The sequence below is a fragment of the Nansenia antarctica genome (genome assembly GCF_963989245.1).
Source record: "Nansenia antarctica genome assembly, chromosome: 2".
Lineage (NCBI taxonomy): Eukaryota > Metazoa > Chordata > Actinopteri > Argentiniformes > Microstomatidae > Nansenia > Nansenia antarctica.
The window spans coordinates 12,489,366-12,508,688 of record NC_137675.1 but is presented as its reverse complement, the minus strand read 5'-3'; the positions used below and the strand labels follow the sequence as shown (position 1 = coordinate 12,508,688).

Sequence of the window (19,323 nt, the reverse complement as noted above, 5' to 3'; positions counted from 1 at the left end):
TTTCTACCTCCACCAGCCTCCCCTGGAACTAATGATGGTCTTAGTGCTACCATGTTTTAGGGAATCTCATTCAACCCCAGAGCAATGAGATGTTAGCACTAGGGTCTTTGTTTTGATCCCGGTATATTGTTACTGCTATGTGCCTTGTGAGTGGTGGCAAGAGACAGGAACCTTCTCTAACACTGTCCATGTAGGAGTTTGGCAGGCGAGACTAGAAGAGGGGTGGGTACAAGAAGGTGAAACGTTCACAACAGTGCAGATAGAAATATAACGTATAGAGCAGGCATAACTCCCTCATCTTAATGACACATTCGTATCTGTTCTACACTATGATAGATAGATGATGTAGAGCAGGTGTAGTGCACGTGTATATGATTTCATCACCTATACAATCCATCACTTTCTAGGTAGAAAAAGACGTGAGATGGACACTTGCTTCCTTATTGATCACATGGCACTACCGCATCAAGACAACAAAGTGATGGATCGTATCGATGAAATGTAAATGAAATTAGTATACATGCATGACTCCCTATTCTACATCACACAGACCTGCTCTCATCTGTTCTATGCCAAACGTTTCTATCTGCCAGGTTGTGCGACGTGGCACACCTCCTGAGCGGGGGTGGGGTCAAGGTTCATTTGGAGAGTTTGCTGATGACCCTGATGAGGGCGGCGTTCTCATCCTTCAGCCTCTGGTTGTCTGCCCTGAGGTCCACCAGAACCTGCAGAGAGGGAGGGGGAGAAGCAGGAAGTCAGGTTAGGATTCTCTCGCCAGAGCCTTTTCTCAACGGTTAGGAACACGACTCCTCTCCTCTCCATCCTCCACTCGCATCCTACTGAAAACATGTTGGAGGAGATCTGGCTGCCTCTCCTGAGATCTTCTCCTCCAGCGCATTTTGAGGATGAAGACGAGCGGAGTCGTGTTCCTCACAATTCAGGCAAGGCTTTATACCCTTCCTCTGAGAAATCACACATCTCACAAGACTTGATTGGTGAAAGCCTTGCATTAGAAAGAGTGTGCTTTGATCAATCCATTCACATTAGATTAGTGAATATTTAAGGGAAGCAGGATTCATATTCCAACATGGCCAGGGACACGTTTTGTATTTATTTTTATGGCAACCGTACCTTGAGTTCATCCTCCAGCTCCACAGCCTTCCTCTGGAGTGCTCTCTTCTCCTGGGAAACAGATAGTGAAACCTGTTAGTCAGTGTTGGAGGAATTCCTCTAGATGCAGCTCCATTTTGCAGTAGGTTGAACTAAACTCAAATCTTGTAGTGTTTTCTGTAGTTAGCAACATGTTTTTGCAGTGTAATAAGCTAACCCCCCCCCCCCCCACACACACACAAATATTATTCCAGCCCTTGAATTTCAAATGTCCCTAATATTGGGGCGGCTGTGGCTCAGGAGGTAGAGCCGGCGTCTAATGATCTCAAGGTCGGCGGTTCGATCCCTGGCTGGCCACATGTCGGAGTCCTTGGGCAAGAAACTGAACCCCAAATTGCTCTTAATGAGCACCTTGGTGTGTGAAGAGGTGAATGAGAGGCCATTGTAAAGCACTTCGGAATAAGGCGCTATATAAGTGCAGTCCATATTAGTTCTCTCCTTTCTCAGTGATTGCAGAGCGTCTGTAACTGACTGTTGGGCGATGTAGTGTACTAATTTACAAAGTAGCTTTCATTTGACAAACTATATTTCTCTCAAGCGTAATCCCAGTAAACAAAGACTCCAAAAGACGTCCTCATGGAAATTGGAATGTGGGTTCAGATTACAGAATCGTCTTCTGTAGTCCATAAGACGTCCTAAAGACGTCATCTGGACGTCCTAGAAAGACATCATCTAAACCCACATTCCGGCTTCCCTGAGGATGTCTTTTGGACTCTTTGTTTACTGGGATTGGTCATTTAGTTAAATATGTTCCCAGAGTAGCTTTTCCGAACACTGGTTATACTATCATCATCACAAGGCTTCTGCCTCTAGTGATATATTGTCATCAAATTGAATTTAAAAAATACAACAAACATTGTGTTGTTACTAAGCTGGGCTTTGTGGAACAGGTAGCTTCATGAAGGAGACAGATAACATTAGAGTTTGAAGAGACTCACAAATCTCTCCAGTTCCAGCAGGGCCGGTCTCTCTGTGCTGTTCTCCTGACTCTGTCATGAGGAGAGATGGACACACACACAGTTACGAGAGTGAGAACCCATCCACGGATAGATGTATGTACATGGATGGACCTGCAAGGCATGAGTGTGTGTGAGTGAGAGAGAGAGAGAATGTGTGTGTGTGTGTGTGTGTGTGTGTGAGTGTGAGCTGACCTGTCGGAGTCTCTCCAGCTCCACCTTGCTCTGGCTGAGCAGCAGCTCCGTCTCCTGCAGCTTGTCCTTCAGCTGGCTGTTCTCCTGCATCACCACTGTGTACAGCTAGGAGAGAGAGAGAGAGAACAAACACACACAGAGTTAGGCTCTGTCCTTGGCCCCAAGACGGTAGCCTCTACCCGCCTCCTGCAGCACCTCTATGTACAGCTGAGAGGATTTCACACAAGATAGTGAGATAAGACGGTACGGCCCTCTCCAGAAACAACCCCTAGACAATAACCCTGGCCCCTCCCACAGTACCTTTGTATACAGCTGACGCACACAAAAACACTGCAAGGGCACAGGCACACACAAACCTGAGGGAACTGTTGTGTCTTGTTTATTCAGCTCACCAACTGTGCTGGTGCTAGAGCTACATCAACGTGAGGATAAGGCTGTCCAATCACGGTGATGACTCCTACAACACCAGCCTCAGCCTCCACTACCCCCCTGGCCTGTCCTTCACTAAGATGGAGCTGCAGACGGTAACTTTCACCTCAGACAACCACACCGTCTAACACACACAGCCCCAGCCCTAACTTAAAAATAACTACCTAACTAACTAACTCAAACCCTAGTCTTCGTGCCGCTACTGGTGGGAGGTATTTATGCACTAAATCCCAGTGGGCAGAAGAGAACACTGCAAAACAGCGCCCCCTCCTGGAACATGGACGTGCCCCTGAGACAAATGCTCTACCCACGGTTGCAGCCACACTAAACCACCCAAGACAAATTCCCCTATTGGGAACAAGCCTATCTATACCTAACAGGGGATTAACGGTTCCTACCAAGTACACTGACCATCCCAACCCAGTATCGCAGTCCAACAACCTCAAACCTAAAGGAAATCTGGGGACAAACAATCTACTCTTCCAAAACCAAACTCCAACAAAACAAACAGAGGAGAACAAATGAACACATGTGAAAACTCCCAACACTGGCAACCAATTAACCTACTGATTAACCAATCAATTAACCAAACAGCAAACCAAAACCAAAGAGAGCCAAACAGCTCTCACAGTAACCCAAACCAAAATTGCCAGTAAGAATCAATCAACAAACCAAGCAAACCATAAAAAGGTCCAACACAAAAGGACGAGCCCCCAATTTGTTACACACCCAAAGGTAGTAACAAATAAGGGAGTCCACACATGCGTTTAAATGATACAATTAAATTTTTATTTACTTAAATGAACCAAAATAAACTAAATAACATGTATATGATTATGGATAAGAATCAGTAGTGTATGCCATGAGTGAATGGTTGTAGAATGTATGTTGTATGTGTAAGGTGTATGAACGTATGTAGTGTAAAACTAAAAGGCCCCAAAAACCAGGTACCCAGAGACCTTACCAACAGAACCCAAATCATAAGGAAGAGAGAGAGAGCTGAGGACACCCCTCTCATATATATATCCCCAGCTCCCCAAACCCAGGTGACACCACTCAACCTAACGACCCACCCACTCTGCCCAGGCTCCAGCCACAGCCAATATGCAGGCAGAGTGGGAGGCGACACACACACACACACACACACACACACACACACACACACACACACACACACACACACACACACACACACACACACACACACACACACACACACACACACACACACACCTCTGAATAAATTCAGTTTAGTTGTTGAACTCCCTATTAGCCAGTCAGCTGCTTCTGTTTGTCCCCTTTATAGAACATGTTTATCACTGTGCTCTCCTCCTCAACACAAGTCTTCTTAAATTCCTTCAGCCTGGCGAAGAACCCACTAGGAATCGTCAACAATATGTGACCGTAGCTGGAGAAACCGTGAACAAGTCACCAACCAATCAAAATGTTCAGACTTTTATTCTGAAAAAACGGTCCGTCGGTTGCCGACTTGTTCCCGGTTTCACCAGCTACTGTCACATATTGTTGACGATTCCTAGTGGGTGTGACATATGTGGTCTCTTACCGTCTTGTAGTCCAGTGACGAGTCACCCGAATGAGACTCACTGCAAAGACACACCATATAAGGTTAAATGTATGTTCATGTTTTTGACAACATTTGTTTAGTTTTTTCAAAATGTTTTTGTCAATAAAGGTTATGGTAGGTAGGTTAAGGTAGACATTCTGTCATTGGGTCTATCGTTTTGTAAACTTTTGTAAAATGTAAAAACAACTATACCACAGTGGCAAGAAAAAGTGTGTGAGCTCTTTGGAATTACCTGGTTTTCTGCATTAATTGATAATAAAATGTGATCTGATCTGATCTTCATCTAAGTCACAAGTATAGACAAACACAATTCACAATCCAAATCATGATGCTCCCTCCACCGTACTTCACTGTTGGGATGATGATGTCATGTTGGTATGCGGTGCCCTTTTTTACACCATACGTAGTGCTGCATGTTCTTGCTGAACAATTCAATCTTAGTTGCATCAGTCCACAAAACATTTTCCCAGTAGCATTGTGGAGTGTCAAGGGGCTTTTTGGCAAACTTTAGTTTTTTTGGGGAGAGCAACAGCTTCCTCTGTGGTGTCCTACCATGGATACCATTCCTGTTCAATGTTTTAAGTATGGTAGACTCATGCACAGAGATGTCAGACAGTTCCAATGATTTCTTCAAGCCTTTAGCTGTTACTCTAGGGTTCTTTTTTACCTCATTGAGCATTCTATGTTGTGTCTTTGGAATCATCTTGGCTGGGCGCCAACTGTGGACTGATGAATATCTTAACTTTGAGATTTCTTTGTAACTTTTTGCAGCTTTATGAAATGATCGGAGATCTTCGAAGATCTTCTTGTGAATAGCAAACTCAACATTTTGAGTGTTTTTTATAACTCAAAATATCTAACCCAAACCTCCAATCACGTTTCATTGATTGGACTCCAGGTTTACTAATCCTGTCTCCAATGAGCTCTTGTAGAAGTCTTTAACCTAGGCCCTAGGGGTTCACATACTTTTCCAACCTACACTGTGAATGTTTGACTGATGTATTCAATATGGACAAGAACAATAGAATAATTGGTGTGTTATTAGTTAAAACAGATTGTGTTTGCTCATTATTGTAACTTGCAGATGAAGATCAGACCATATTTTAACACATTAACATATGTATACATAAATGCAGGTAATTCCTAAGGGTTCACTTACTTTTTCTTGCCACAATTCACTACTTTATTAACTTCAATAGCCAGGCATTTACTTCAGTGTTAAGACAGTAAAGATGCAGTATTACATGGGTGTGTTGTTACTATGCGTGTCATCCTGCTCTGCTTCATCCATCGCATCCACATCTTCATTCTGAAAACATTCAATGGAGAGTATGTCCCATTTGAATTGTGAATTCAACATACAGAATCTATACCGATAATTTCAATGTAATGTTTTCTTAGCTTAAGAAAAGCACATTCATCCTGTACTCAGTTGCAGTATGATAAACAGAAGAGAACAATAGTATTAGGGAGGGTGTTCCATCCTGCCCTCACCTCCAGCTGAACCACCCCCGTGGAGCGCCTCTCCTTCCTCCCCCTCCGTCGTTCCCTCACCCCCAGCCGGTTCTCCCCCTCCGTCCCCCCGAGTCGGCTCTCCCCGTCCGAAGGCTTCACTGGGTCCGTGTCTGGAGAACAACACACACACCGCGGAGCAACGATGACATCTCTGCATCAGACACACACTCAACAACATACACACCGCGGAGCAACGATGGCATCTCTGCATCAGACACACACTCAACAACATACACACCATGGAGGACCGATGACATCTCTGCATCAGACACACACTCAACAACATACACACCATGGAGGACCGATGACATCTCTGCATCAGACACACACTCAACACACACACACACACCACGGAGCAACAATTACATCTCTGCATCAGACACACACACACACACACACACACACACACACACACAACAACATACACACCATGGAGGACCGATGACATCTCTGCATCAGACACACACATATAAGAAATGAAGTAATTCAAGCGATTTGAATGCAGAGCTCCAGTATGTATAAGTATTTGAAAGATGTACAGTGTCTGACCCACTGACCAGACGAAACATGTCTTCCAAAGTAGCACAGCAAATGCTGCATCCTATCCATACTTTCCCCTTGAGTCTCCCCCCTCCCTACCCCATCTCTCCCCTCTTCTCCCCTCTTCCCCCATCTCCCCAATCTCCCCTCTCCACACCCCTCCTCCCCCATCTCCACTCACCCCTCTCCGCTGGCGTGAGGGTGACGATGGGGCTGACAGGCTGGATGGTCCTCTGTGGCTGGGGTGGCGCTGGCACGCTGTCCGCAGGTTTACCCACGCTCTTCTCTGCCTCCTTCAGGTCTGTGAGCGTCACACCCTGGTGGAGGAGATGACCAAAACCTCATGTTACTGCTTAGGTCATTTGGGGTTTTATTTGGGGCTCAGGGCCAAGTCCTGATACAGTATGATCAATCAATCAAATGTATTTATACAGCACTTTTTACAACAAGAGCAACACTAAACAATAAATAAAATACATACAATATGATCAAACACCACACTATACGCTAGGGATGTTACGCTCGACGCAGTAGTCACGACACGGTGTCTATCTTCCGACGCAATGTGCGTCGATACAAATGTATCGATGCTTGTGTCAAATTGGCAAAAACCACGTGACTACTCGAAGAAAGATTCGTACGTCACACGAGCACATCTGACGCGTGTCAATCATTCCGCAGACGAGGCAGTGTTCCAAGTTTGGTACTGCATAAAATGACCATGACCATGACCTGACCAGCAGATGGCAGTATAGAACTGCTGTACCACGACCTGACCAGCAGATGGCAGTATAGGCAGTACCATGACCTGACCAGCAGACGGCAGTATGGAGTTGCTGTATCGACTGCATCGATAGATCGACACTTTTTCCGACACAATTGTGTCGAACGTGTCAATTGCGTCGAAGGCTTCGTTTCCCCCATCACTACTATACGCCCTCCAAAAAGCAGGTGCATCGTGAAGGGCAACTTTCCTGGGGTATTCCATCAACGTCGCTAAAGGAAGTTTATTTTTGATAAGACAATGTTATCAAAATAAGCCTAGACTTTCCTTTAGCAACGTTGATGGAATGCCCCCCTGGTGGGAGGTGTGAGACGATGGGGTCAGTACCTGCGTGGAGCGGCGAGACTGGCGCATGAGGCGAGAGCGTGCTTTCCTCTGGGACTCTGACTCCTCATCTCTGACCGGAGCCTGGAACCTGACCGGGTAACACAGAGACATTAGATAACACACCAGGACAGAGACATTAGATAACACACCAGGACAGAGACATTAGATAACACACCAGGACAGAGACATTAGATAACACACCAGGACAGAGACATTAGATAACACACCAGGACAGAGACATTAGATAACACACCAGGACAGAGACATTAGATAACACACCAGGACAGAGGAGTCAGGGATGGGATACTCAGTCTCACCACACCAATCACAATACAAACACATTGTGTGTGTGTGTGTGTGGAGGGGAGGTATATCTGTCTTCATGTTTTACTTGAGTCTGTTTGTGTTGAAGCATGCGAGTGTGTCATGCCTGTGTGACTGATGTGTGTCTGTATGTGTGACTGATGTGTGTGTGTGTGTGTGTGTTCCCAGCTTCAAGTCCTGGGTGTCCACATCTCCGAGGACCACTCTTGGACCCTAAAATCTTCCCAACAACTTCATCCACAGGGCTGTCACTGTGGATAAGCAATCAGCTTATTCGTTGTGTGGTACTTGTACTCTCTAAAGACAATAAAGTTGAATCTAATCTAATCTAGTGCCTGTGTGTGAGCGTGTGTGTTACTGATGTGTGTGTGTGTGTGTGTGTGTCTGTCTTACTTGCGTCTGTCGGTGTTGGCAGCGTTGCCGGGGCTCTCAGCCTGGGTCTGGGGGTCTCTCCTCTGTGGGGTGGGCTGCACTCGGGCGGTCCGGCTGGCTCTGTCCTGGTCCCTCTCCTCCACATCCTTCTCCTCAGCAGTCTGACACACAGGGGGAAGACAGCAGGAAACATGACTATACTGATAGTCTGACACACAGGGGGAAGACAGAAGGAAACATGACTATACTGACAGTCTGACACACAGGGGGAAGACAGCAGGAAACATGACTATACTGACAGTGAATATGACTATACTGACTGTGAATATGAAGCTACGTGGCGTATTAGCAGGCTGTACACCAACCCCCCCCCCCGCCTTGAACTCATTCAGCGGCCAGGGGGAATAAAGTCACCCAAATGGTCAACATTCTGGAGAGTGTGGCAACCTTGCCTATCGACCTGGGGACCAGTGCCTGCAGCACCACGGACAGCCCGACCCAGACAGAGCACGCTGCCTCCTCACACAGCTGCCCTGCCTCTCGCAATCAGCAGGGAGCAAGCCAGAGGCTAATCAGCGTAAGTGGGCGTAGCGGGGCCTCTGGCTAGGGGAGCACACAAACAGAGCTCCGGAGAAGACGGAGGGGGGGAACGTGGCAAGCGGAGCCTGGATGCAGCTATCCACTGAGGCCACGAGAGAACCGGGCCGGGCCGAGGCGTAGGGTGAGAGCCGGACGGCGGCAATATAGTCAGGAGTGTTCATGCTAATGTGTTCAATGCTATCTCCGTAGCAACAGTCGGGCGTTGCCGAATGAAGAGGCCCCGACAGCCGGAGGCTAGGACCGCGAGACACCAACCGACTGACCCCCACCTCCTACCCCTGGCCCACCTCCTACCCAGGGCTACCCCAGAGAGAGGAGGAACCTCTGCATGGACAGAGACGGAGGGTGAGAAGAGTACATTCAAGCCTGTTGGTAGTAAGGCATGCTATACTGTCTCCATAGCGGGCGCGGCCAGTGGAGAGGCCCCGACAGACGGAGGCGGGACTAAGAGACGCCACCCAACCGACGGCCGCAGAGCCCCCCCTGGCTACCCTCCTACCCCCTGGCTACCCTCCTACCCCCGTCTACCCTCGATAGAGAAGAACCGTAGTTGATTACAGCCCCCTGATCCTTAGTTTGAAGGATAAGACTCTAAGTTTGACTTAAACCCCTTGTGTTAACTATTCTTGATTAAATACGCCCGCTAGGGCTAAAGCCCACACTGTGTCTGTGTCGTTCTCTAGGTTGGGTGTGTATAAATTCCCCCGGTCAAAGCCAGTGGATGCCACAAATGCCAGAGGGACAATGGTCACTGTATTCACCAAAAATATGCATAAATTATGATGCTTCGTTTTGTAGCCAATCAAAGCATTGTTGCTAGGCACATACCACATAAAACACTCCAGGAGTGAGTGTTCTGGAATTCTTTGGCAGTCACAGAGTTAAATCTACGCACGGTAGCGCACAAGCACATACTTGAGGGGAAAAGCGTTGATAATGACATCTGTCTGGGTCTGTCTGTCTGTCTGTCTGTCTGGGTCTTACCTTCTCAGCAGCACTGACTGTGGAGGTGGGAACACTCTCACTGTCTGGACTGGAGACCGCAGAGCTCTCTGAAAAACAGCGGTTGTTACTGGTAAAAAAAACTAAACATGTGTGGTTTTAATGTGTCAGTGGAGCTTTCTACAGATGAGTTTTGCTTCTGTCTGCATCAGCACACATTAATTATTTCACTGCAAACAAACTACTATATAACATTTACAGAATATAGTTATGTATAATACAATGTGTTGATAATAAGACATGTTATAAGCATGAATGACTGTAGTATAAGGTGTTATTATTTGGAGTACTAAGAGTGTGTGACATCCTCTGTGGTTGTAGTAGTATGTGGTAGTCATGCGACGCTGTGTGTACCAGGGCTACTCTCTCTCTCCTCGTTGAGCTCCAGACCGCCGGACACGCCCCTCTCTTTCGATTGGTCCTGGACGTTCATCTTGTCCCTGCTACTCATCCTGCACACTGAGCTCCTGGAACACAGGCGTTCCCCATGAGTTATGCAAACGGTTATCTCTACATGCAAATAGTAACACATGCAAATATAAAGATAATGGATCACACACACAAAGAAGAGCCAGAGAGAGGGGGAGACAGAGACAAACAAGAGGAGAGGGAGAGGAGAGTGAGACAGAGAGGGGGAGAAGGAGAGGGAGACACAGAGGAGAGTGAGACAGAGTGAGAGGGAGAGAGGAGAGTGAGACAGAGAGGGAGAGAGGAGAGTGAGACAGAGTGAGGGACGTAGAGAGCCAGACACTAACCTCCGCCGTTTGTTGGCGTTAGCAGCAGTAGAACCAGCAGGGTTCTGTCTGTCTTGCCTGTCCTGTTCATTACGCCACTAGAACAGAAACACACAGTCATCAGACACACAGGGACTAGACCACAGAGCAGCACTTCTAACCTATCAGGGTTCTCCCCAAAGACTGTACGAGTGGGGCCGCGCCGCCACTATGTAAACACACACGCGCACACACACAACTGACAATGTAATCTATATTAGTTTTACATACTGTAATTTACAGCCTGCATACTTATTGTTCTACTGTCCCTTTCTGTCATTGTCTTTTTAAACTATTTTTGCTTATATAGTGTTGTTTATTACATTGTTGTTTGTATCTTTAGGTCTTATGCACCAACCACACCCAGTCAATTTCCTGTATGTGTGAATATACTTGGCAATAAAAAGAATTCTGATTCTGATTTCAAGGCATCAACTATATATTTAAATGTGAGCCGGGTTATGATAATGCCATCCAGTGCCACGCTATTAAAAACTCTTGGGGAGAACCCCTGAGTATAATACTGTACAATACTACATGGCACATGTCAATACTATGCCGACAATATTGTTATATCTTTTCAAAACCGGAAAATGTGGAATCCCAGTCCAAATGTAACACAGGACAAGTCAGCACAAGTTATTACTCCTAATGTAAAACATTCCGCTGTTCAAAACCTGTGAACAAGTAGCAGGAGAGGCTGGTGGAGGTAGAAACCGGAGGTAATGCATGAAATGGAATAAGGAAGGGTATCAAACACACATTCCTCATTCCGTCCCATGCATTACAATGAACCGGTCCTCCGGTTTCTACCTCCACCAGCCTCTCCTGAAACAAGCTCTAACGTTATAATCATATTAGAACGGTTTGTACCGGAGCGGTACGACCATGACGATGATGGAGGAAATGGACGACAGATGATCAGAGTGCTGCAAAGCTTTCAGGAAACTCTCCTGAGGAGAGACAGTTTGCATAATACATGAAAGATAAGGGCTAATAATAAGAGCTGTCTCACGTTGGCTTGTTTCTGTGACAGCTCCTCCAGCAGAACCTCCACACTTTCATCCGCCACATCAAACGGCGTCTGGCCCTGGGGGTTGACAAGACGGAGGCAAAACAACGGTTGGAAAAAACGGAAGCTCATGAAGCTTCTTCCAGGACATCAGAGGAGGCAGATGTCAGGGGACAGGCTCATTGTACAATGACCCTGTCCTCCGGTTTCTACCTCCACCAGCCTACCCTGGTCAAGAGCCACAAACACCAGACTATGACCACCTGGGCAGGGCATCGCTGAGTACACTGAGCAACTGAGGCTGGAGCAGATCCAATAGAAACATCTTTAAAAACTGATATCTGTAATCAGCATTTAAGTCATTACTTAACCCTTCTGCACAACTTACATATAGTGTATATTAGATTAGATTCAACTTTATCGTCATCACAGATTATAAGTACCGGTACTATACAACGAAATACAGTTTAGCATCCAACCAAAAGTGCAAATAGTGATAAGGGCATAATATAGAACAAGAATGGGAGTGATAGGTAACTATGCAATATACAGTATATGCAGAGGTAGTATTGTAAACATCAGTTTAGTTTAGAGGTATATACAGTTTTGGGCTATATATAGTTATGAGCTATGTACAGTGAAGTATAAAAGAAGCTATATCAGGAGATGTGCAATATACAGCACGTTCAAAGGTAGTAATGTAAACATCAGTAATGCAAAGGTTATAGAGGTATATGTCTGTCTATCTCACATTGTTGCTACCTACACAGTGCACATATACATTTATATATGTCTGTCTGTCTCACATTGTTGCTACCTACACAGTGCACATATACATTTCTATATGGATATATGTCTGTCTGTCTCACCCCGTTGCTGCGGGCCTCCATGTTGCACAGCTGTTCTGCCAGGATCCTGCAGGCCTCTCCCTGGCCCCAGTGGGCCGCGGCGTGGAGGGGCGTCCAACCGTCAACGTCCATGGCCGAGACCTCCAGACCACACTGGCACAGCAGTCTGGGGACGGGGCGGGACAGCGCTGATTAGCCTGACACAGCACAGCAGGAGCCCCTCCCAACACAGCACAGCAGGAGCCCCTCCCAACACAGCACAGCAGGAGCCCCTACCAACACAGCACAGCAGGAGCCCCTCCCAACACAGCACAGCAGGAGCCCCTCCCAACACAGCACAGCAGGAGCCCCTACCAACACAGCACAGCAGGAGCCCCTACCAACACAGCAGGAGCCCCTACCAACACAGCACAGCAGGAGCCCCTACCAACACAGCAGGAGCCCCTCCCAACACAGCAGGAGCCCCTCCCAACACAGCACAGCAGGAGCCCCTCCCAACACAGCACAGCAGGAGCCCCTACCAACAAAGCACAGCAGGAGCCCCTCCCAACACAGCACAGCAGGAGCCCCTCCCAACACAGCACAGCAGGAGCCCCTACCAACACAGCACAGCAGGAGCCCCTCCCAACACAGCAGGAGCCCCTACCAACACAGCACAGCAGGAGCCCCTACCAACACAGCACAGCAGGAGCCCCTACCAACACAGCAGTCTGGGACAGGACAGGCAACAACAGCACCGCGTACGAGGGAGCGGCTAAGCAGAGCGTGTCCTATAGGGGTTTCTGTCCGACCACACTGACACAGCAGTCTCACACCGGACAGACAGGGCACCGTGTACACGAGTACCATGTATGAGAGTGGCCGTGCAGAGAGCGAACGCCCTATTGTACAAGAGACAGAGCCTATGTAAACTCAATCAATAAGTCTTCTATTTTGATATGAGACGCATTATAACAAGAGGACAGCACGTGTGTGAGAGTGGCCTAGCAGAGTCTGGGCCGTAGAAGGGCACAGCTGTAGGAGCCTCAGCAGAGAGCCCACACTGGAACAGAAGTCACATGATCCAGACATGACGCAACAAAGATCACTATGTATGAGAGTGTGGCGGGATGTAGAGGATATGTAACTCATGTCAAAAGAAAGTGTTTTATTTGATACGAGACATTATATATAACACGGGGGACCGGTTGTGTCAGCCCACAGTGACACAGCAGTCTGGGGACAGGACATGACACAACAGGAGCACCGTGTATGAGAGACTAGTGGAGAGAATGCCCTATTGTAGAAGAGAGAGCACAGAGCCCATACAATGCACAGTCAACTCTATGCTGCCTGGTTTGAGTTGAGGAGAACATCAGTGCTGTCTTTAAACAATGCTGTGTTTCCGACAAGAACACCTTTGCTGTCGTTTGTTGTTGTCGATACTTTGTTGTCGTTACTTTTCATACTATACACATATACATATATATATATATATACACATTCACACTATACATATATACATATTCATACTATACATATACAGTACAGGCCAAAAGTTTGGACACACCTTCTCATTCAATGTGTTTCCTTTATTTTCATGACTATTTACATTGTAGATTCTCACTGAAGGCATCAAAACTATGAATGAACACATGTGGAATGATGTACTTCCAAGTGTGAAATAACTCTAAATATGTCTTAGATTTTAGATTCCTCAAAGTAGCCACCCTTTGCTTTTTTGTTGTTAATAAAATAAAAAAATGTTGTTGTTAATAAAATATATAATAATAATATTAAATATATATATATATATATATAATAACATATTATTATTAACACATATTATATTTAATATTATTATTATATATTTTATTAACAACAAAAAAGCAAAGGGTGGCTACTTTGAGGAATCTAAAATATAAGACATATTTACAGTTATTTCACACTTTATTGTTAAATACATAATTCCTATGTGTTCATTCATAGTTTTGATGCCTTCAGTGAGAATCTACAATGTACCAAATAGTCATGAAAATAAAGGAAACGCATTGAATGAGAAGGTGTCCAAACTTTTGGCCTGTACTGTATATACACATATTCATACTATACATATACAGTATATACACAGGTACTTATGACAACGGCAGCCAACGGTGAAATAAAAAAAATAAAGTCCTCTCAGAATAGTCATAATAACAGAAAGGAGTTAAGACAAGGTAGTTGGTTGAGAGAATTGGGACGAGGCCCACACACACTCACTTGATGGCCTCTAGGTACCCCTTAGCAGCAGCTACATGCAGGGGCGTGGCCCCGGTCTTGGGGTGTCGTAGTTCTGTGGGCGGTCCCTCTGTCAGCCAGGCGCGGGCGTCCCTCATGATCTGCTCCTCCTCCACGCGCTTAGCCGCCTCCACGTCCACACCTGTGTATAACAGACAACTTAGCCGCCTCCACACCTGTGTATAACAGACAACTTAGCTACGTCCAAACCTGTGTATAACAGACAACTTAGCTACGTCCAAACCTGTGTATAACAGACAACTTAGCTACGTGCACACCTGTGAATAACAGACAACTTAGCTGCCTCCACGTGCACACCTGTGTATAACAGACAACTTTGCCGCCTCCACGTCCACACCTGTGTGTAACAGACAACTTAGCCACGTCCACACCTGTGTATAACAGACAACTTAGCTGCCTCCACGTCCACACCTGTGTATAACAGACAACTTAGCTACGTCCAAACCTGTGTATAACAGACAACTTAGCTACGTGCACACCTGTGAATAACAGACAACTTAGCTGCCTCCACGTGCACACCTGTGTATAACAGACAACTTTGCCGCCTCCACGTCCACACCTGTGTGTAACAGACAACTTAGCCGCCTCCACACCTGTGTATAACAGACAACTTAGCCGCCTCCACACCTGTGTATAACAGACAACTTAGCTGCCTCCACACCTGTGTATAACAGACAACTAAGCTGCCTCCACACCTGTGTATAACAGACAACTTAGCCGCCTCCACACCTGTGTATAACAGACAACTTAGCTGCCTCCACACCTGTGTATAACAGACAACTAAGCTGCCTCCACACCTGTGTATAACAGACAACGTAGCTGCCTCCACACCTGTGTATAACAGACAACTTAGCTGCCTCCACACCTGTGTATAACAGACAACTAAGCTGCCTCCACACCTGTGTATAACAGACAACTTAGCTGCCTCCACACCTGTGTATAACAGACAACTTAGCTGCCTCCACACCTGTGTATAACAGACAACTTAGCCACGTCCACACCTGTGTATAACAGACAACTTAGCTGCCTCCACACCTGTGAATAACAGACAACTTAGCTGCCTCCACGTGCACACCTGTGTATAACAGCAGCCAGACATGACACATACACTCACGGAACACTTTATTAGGAACACTAGACTAATACTGGGTAGGGCGTCCCTTTGCTCTCAAAACAGCCTCAATTCTTCCTGGCATTGATTCCACAAGATGTTGCATTCATTTGAGATTCTGATCCATGATGACATAATACATTATTATAAACACAACTGACAGGAAGAAGGGGAAGCTTCAGGAGGGACAACTAAGGTGCAGCCCGAAGAGATGGGTCTTCATTCTACCACGGAAGACAGGGAGTGACTCTGCAGTCCTGACAGCGGTGGGGAGCTCATTCCATCAGCAAGGTGCCAGGAGTCCAGGACAGTGAAAAGCCGTGACCGGGCAGCACGACCACTGCAGCCCTGCAGAGGCGGTGGTGCCAGTCGGCCAGCAGAGGTGGAGGAGCGGAGTGAATGTCCAGGTGTATGGAGGCAGATCATTGCCTGCATGTAGCAACGGGCAGTTCCCTTAACCGCCCGGTAGGCGAGCACAAGGGTCTTAAACCTAATGTGAGCTACTATCGCGAGCCAGTGAAGGGTGCGGAGGAGAGGGGTGACATGGGAGAATTTGGGGAGGTTGAACACCAGACAGGCGGCATTCAAGCGATGATTGATTGGTATTAACGGGACCAAAGAGTGCCAAGAAAACATTCCCCACACCATCACACCATCTGAATGAATGAGAAGGTGTACTGGTGTTCCTAATAAAGTGTGAAGTGAGTGTATATACAATATCAATCAATCAAACTTCATTTATATAGCACAAGTTATGCATTGAATGCAACTCCAAATGCTAAACATAAAAACAATAGTAAATAAAATACAATACACTAAAACATGAGGTAAGAGATAAGAAATAGATCTGACAGATCTGAGGGATCTAGTGGGTACATATCTTAAAACTATGTCAGACATGTAGTCGGGAGCGAGACCATTAGGCCTATATCTATCTATCTATCTATATATCTATCTATATAGATATATATGCACACTTGGGCACAAGTGGACACATATCCTCAAAACAACTCAAATAACAATGCTGGAGAGCTATTCAATCAAATTCAATTTGTCCAGGACTTTTTACATGTTTGGTCATGTGTGCTTAACAGTTAGCCAACCCTTACCCTACTTATCTTACTCACAAAAGGGGAAGCTCACTTACACCATCTGAACATCTGAAACTATCCATCACAAGACCAAATGATGTAATTAATGTTTCCTTCTCTCTCTCCCCCTCCCTCTTTAGTGTGTGTGTGTGTGTGTGTGTGTGTGTGTGTGTGTGCGTGTGTGTGTGTGCGTGTCTTTAATAGAATATAAAAACCTAACCATCCTACATCAGTCCTTCCTGTCTTTGTCCCTGTCCCTGTCGTAGCACAGTGCCCAGCACTCATGGTCGTCACCCGCCAGCCATGCTGCTAAACAGGAAGTGCGACTTTCTCTGGTAAAAACTGCATTTTAAACACCGTCTCTCAGCCCAAACCCGAACCTGATGACCCTATCTCTAACTTAGAACACACCATCTGATTTCCTGGCTCTTCGTTTTCAACAAGACGGACCATTTTCACTTTGCAGCTCGGCCATATAGTGGAGACAGGTGCTCACCTTGTCTCAGTGTGTAATCCCGAAGGAGTGATTCAGTGGCTTCATCTTCAGCTATGTCCAGAGGGACGTCTCCATCACAGTTCACTGCACAGAGGGACGCTCCCTGCTGCAGGAGGAAACTGAGAGCGAGAAGTAGGAGAGGGGAAGGGGTGAACGAGAGATGCAAAGGGAGGGAGGGAGACAGATGGGGGAGAGACAGCAAGAGATGGTAGGGCAAGAGAGATAGAAAGACAGAGATGGGGTGAAAGGGAGACCGTTTAAAAATCATCCACAACAGATAAGCAGGCCACCCAACCACAGAGAAAACATCAGCTTCTTGGAGAAGGGCCAGTTCCTGACAACAGCCTAGGTGCCAGCCTGGTTCTGCTTTACACAACTTGTTGTCGACTTGCCAGAGCAAGGCAACAATGTTGGGCATTGTCGAATGAAGCAGAAATAGCCCTGCTTCACCGGGCGACATAATCAGCTCCACACCCTCTCTCCTCTAATGAAGAAATGCAGAAAAGTGCCTTTGTTCCAATCATAGAAATAGAATGATTCTATTTCTACGATTCCAATATGGAATGTCCACGCCAGTATACTCTTTAGTGTTCAGAAATACATGACCGATAACATTCTTAGGAAGCAACCATTCTACTGCCCGAGGAACAACTCAGTACCTACATACTCAAGCAAGGAAGCAAGTACACAGTCAGCAACGACACACACTCAGAAAAAGCAGACACTCCAAACAAGTACATACTCTGTGATCTCCAGGTTGCCACAGGTCGCAGCTACATGCAGGGGTGTCCAGCCCTCACTGTCCACCTGGTTCACGTTGGCACCCTGAGCCAGGAGAAAGGACATCACCTCCATACTCCCATCTATACAAGCCTGGGGGAGCGACGGGGGGATGAGAGGACAGGGTAGGGGCGGGGAGATAGGAGGGATAGAAGAGAGCACAAGGGATGGAGAGGAGAATGATATAGATCATGGGTTTGTTCTTTAGAGCCAATATTCTACAATAGGTCCCAGCCAGCACACATGCAGTAGTAGACAATAGCTGTAACACAATAGTTGTACTGTTACTGGTGCTCAATACTGGTCAGCGTCACCGGCTTTCACCACCAGATATAACACTGTAGATACCATCGTCCTTACCTGGTGGAGAGCTGTGATGCCGTCAGCGTTGGCGCAGTTGACCACCTCTCCCTGGAGCTCCCCGTCTATCTGTCCGTCCATCTCCCTGGCCTCCCTCAGCATCTCCTGGGCTTCGTCCGTGTCGCCGCTGGCACAGGCAGCCAGAAACTCTGCCGCCCTGTCAAACCTAACCCGCCTCCTAGAAGAGAGAGGGCATATAGGGCAATAGGCATTAGAAGAGAGAGGGCATATAAGAGCAATAGGCATTAGTATCTCCTACTGTACAAGTCAAACATATTAGTGTCACTTCGCAATGGGCAGTTAACGAATACAAATGTATGACAGGCAGGCAGATGAAATCCATCCACGGGTAGCTGGGTTGGTGTTGTTGTTATAGCTTAGCTTAAGTTTAGCATGAACTGACAAGCAAAACCTCTCCGAAATAACGAGCTATCATATCAAACACTTCTGGCACGATGGAGGGTTAGGTCGTCTTCCACGAGTTGTGTCAGCTACACAGGGTCTGGTCTGCCGTGGTGTTTCATGACATAACCGTCCAGGTACATCCAGGCTAGCTACAGCTAGCTAGCTACCCACGCACAACATTCCACATCAGCCTCCGAAGAAATTGGAAGTTAAAAAGAAAAGGTTAAGCTACGCTTAAAGACGGACAATACGGCACCTTCTTTTGAGTAAGTGACCGGTTGACCCCGGGGCATCCTCCACGGGGGTCGTGTCGCCCTCGTCTCCATCGTTGTTTACGGCCTCGGAGTCGCCTACTGCGTCCACGGGGT

The 19,323-nt window shown here is 46.7% G+C and overlaps 1 protein-coding gene across 1 annotated transcript in view; it reads right to left on the bottom strand.

The window, feature by feature from the left end:
- Positions 1–422: 422 nt before the first annotated feature.
- The window catches only part of ppp1r12c (protein phosphatase 1, regulatory subunit 12C), a gene marked incomplete at its 5' end in the record, with an annotated part of 19,004 nt that continues 103 nt past the window's right edge, over positions 423–19,323 (bottom strand). Inside the window, 20 exons of the mRNA XM_080524131.1 lie at positions 423–725; positions 1,132–1,182; positions 2,109–2,159; positions 2,322–2,426; positions 4,315–4,354; positions 5,580–5,644; positions 5,830–5,960; positions 6,572–6,707; positions 7,502–7,589; positions 8,219–8,358; positions 9,782–9,849; positions 10,154–10,266; positions 10,555–10,631; positions 11,588–11,662; positions 12,454–12,598; positions 14,674–14,833; positions 17,411–17,529; positions 18,153–18,283; positions 18,551–18,728; positions 19,212–19,323. The exon at positions 19,212–19,323 is cut by the window's right edge and continues 103 nt beyond it. Coding sequence (XP_080380257.1) covers positions 639–725; positions 1,132–1,182; positions 2,109–2,159; positions 2,322–2,426; positions 4,315–4,354; positions 5,580–5,644; positions 5,830–5,960; positions 6,572–6,707; positions 7,502–7,589; positions 8,219–8,358; positions 9,782–9,849; positions 10,154–10,266; positions 10,555–10,631; positions 11,588–11,662; positions 12,454–12,598; positions 14,674–14,833; positions 17,411–17,529; positions 18,153–18,283; positions 18,551–18,728; positions 19,212–19,323 — 2,072 coding nt within the window. The 3' untranslated portion in view covers positions 423–638. The remainder of the gene's footprint in view (positions 726–1,131; positions 1,183–2,108; positions 2,160–2,321; positions 2,427–4,314; positions 4,355–5,579; positions 5,645–5,829; positions 5,961–6,571; positions 6,708–7,501; positions 7,590–8,218; positions 8,359–9,781; positions 9,850–10,153; positions 10,267–10,554; positions 10,632–11,587; positions 11,663–12,453; positions 12,599–14,673; positions 14,834–17,410; positions 17,530–18,152; positions 18,284–18,550; positions 18,729–19,211) is intronic.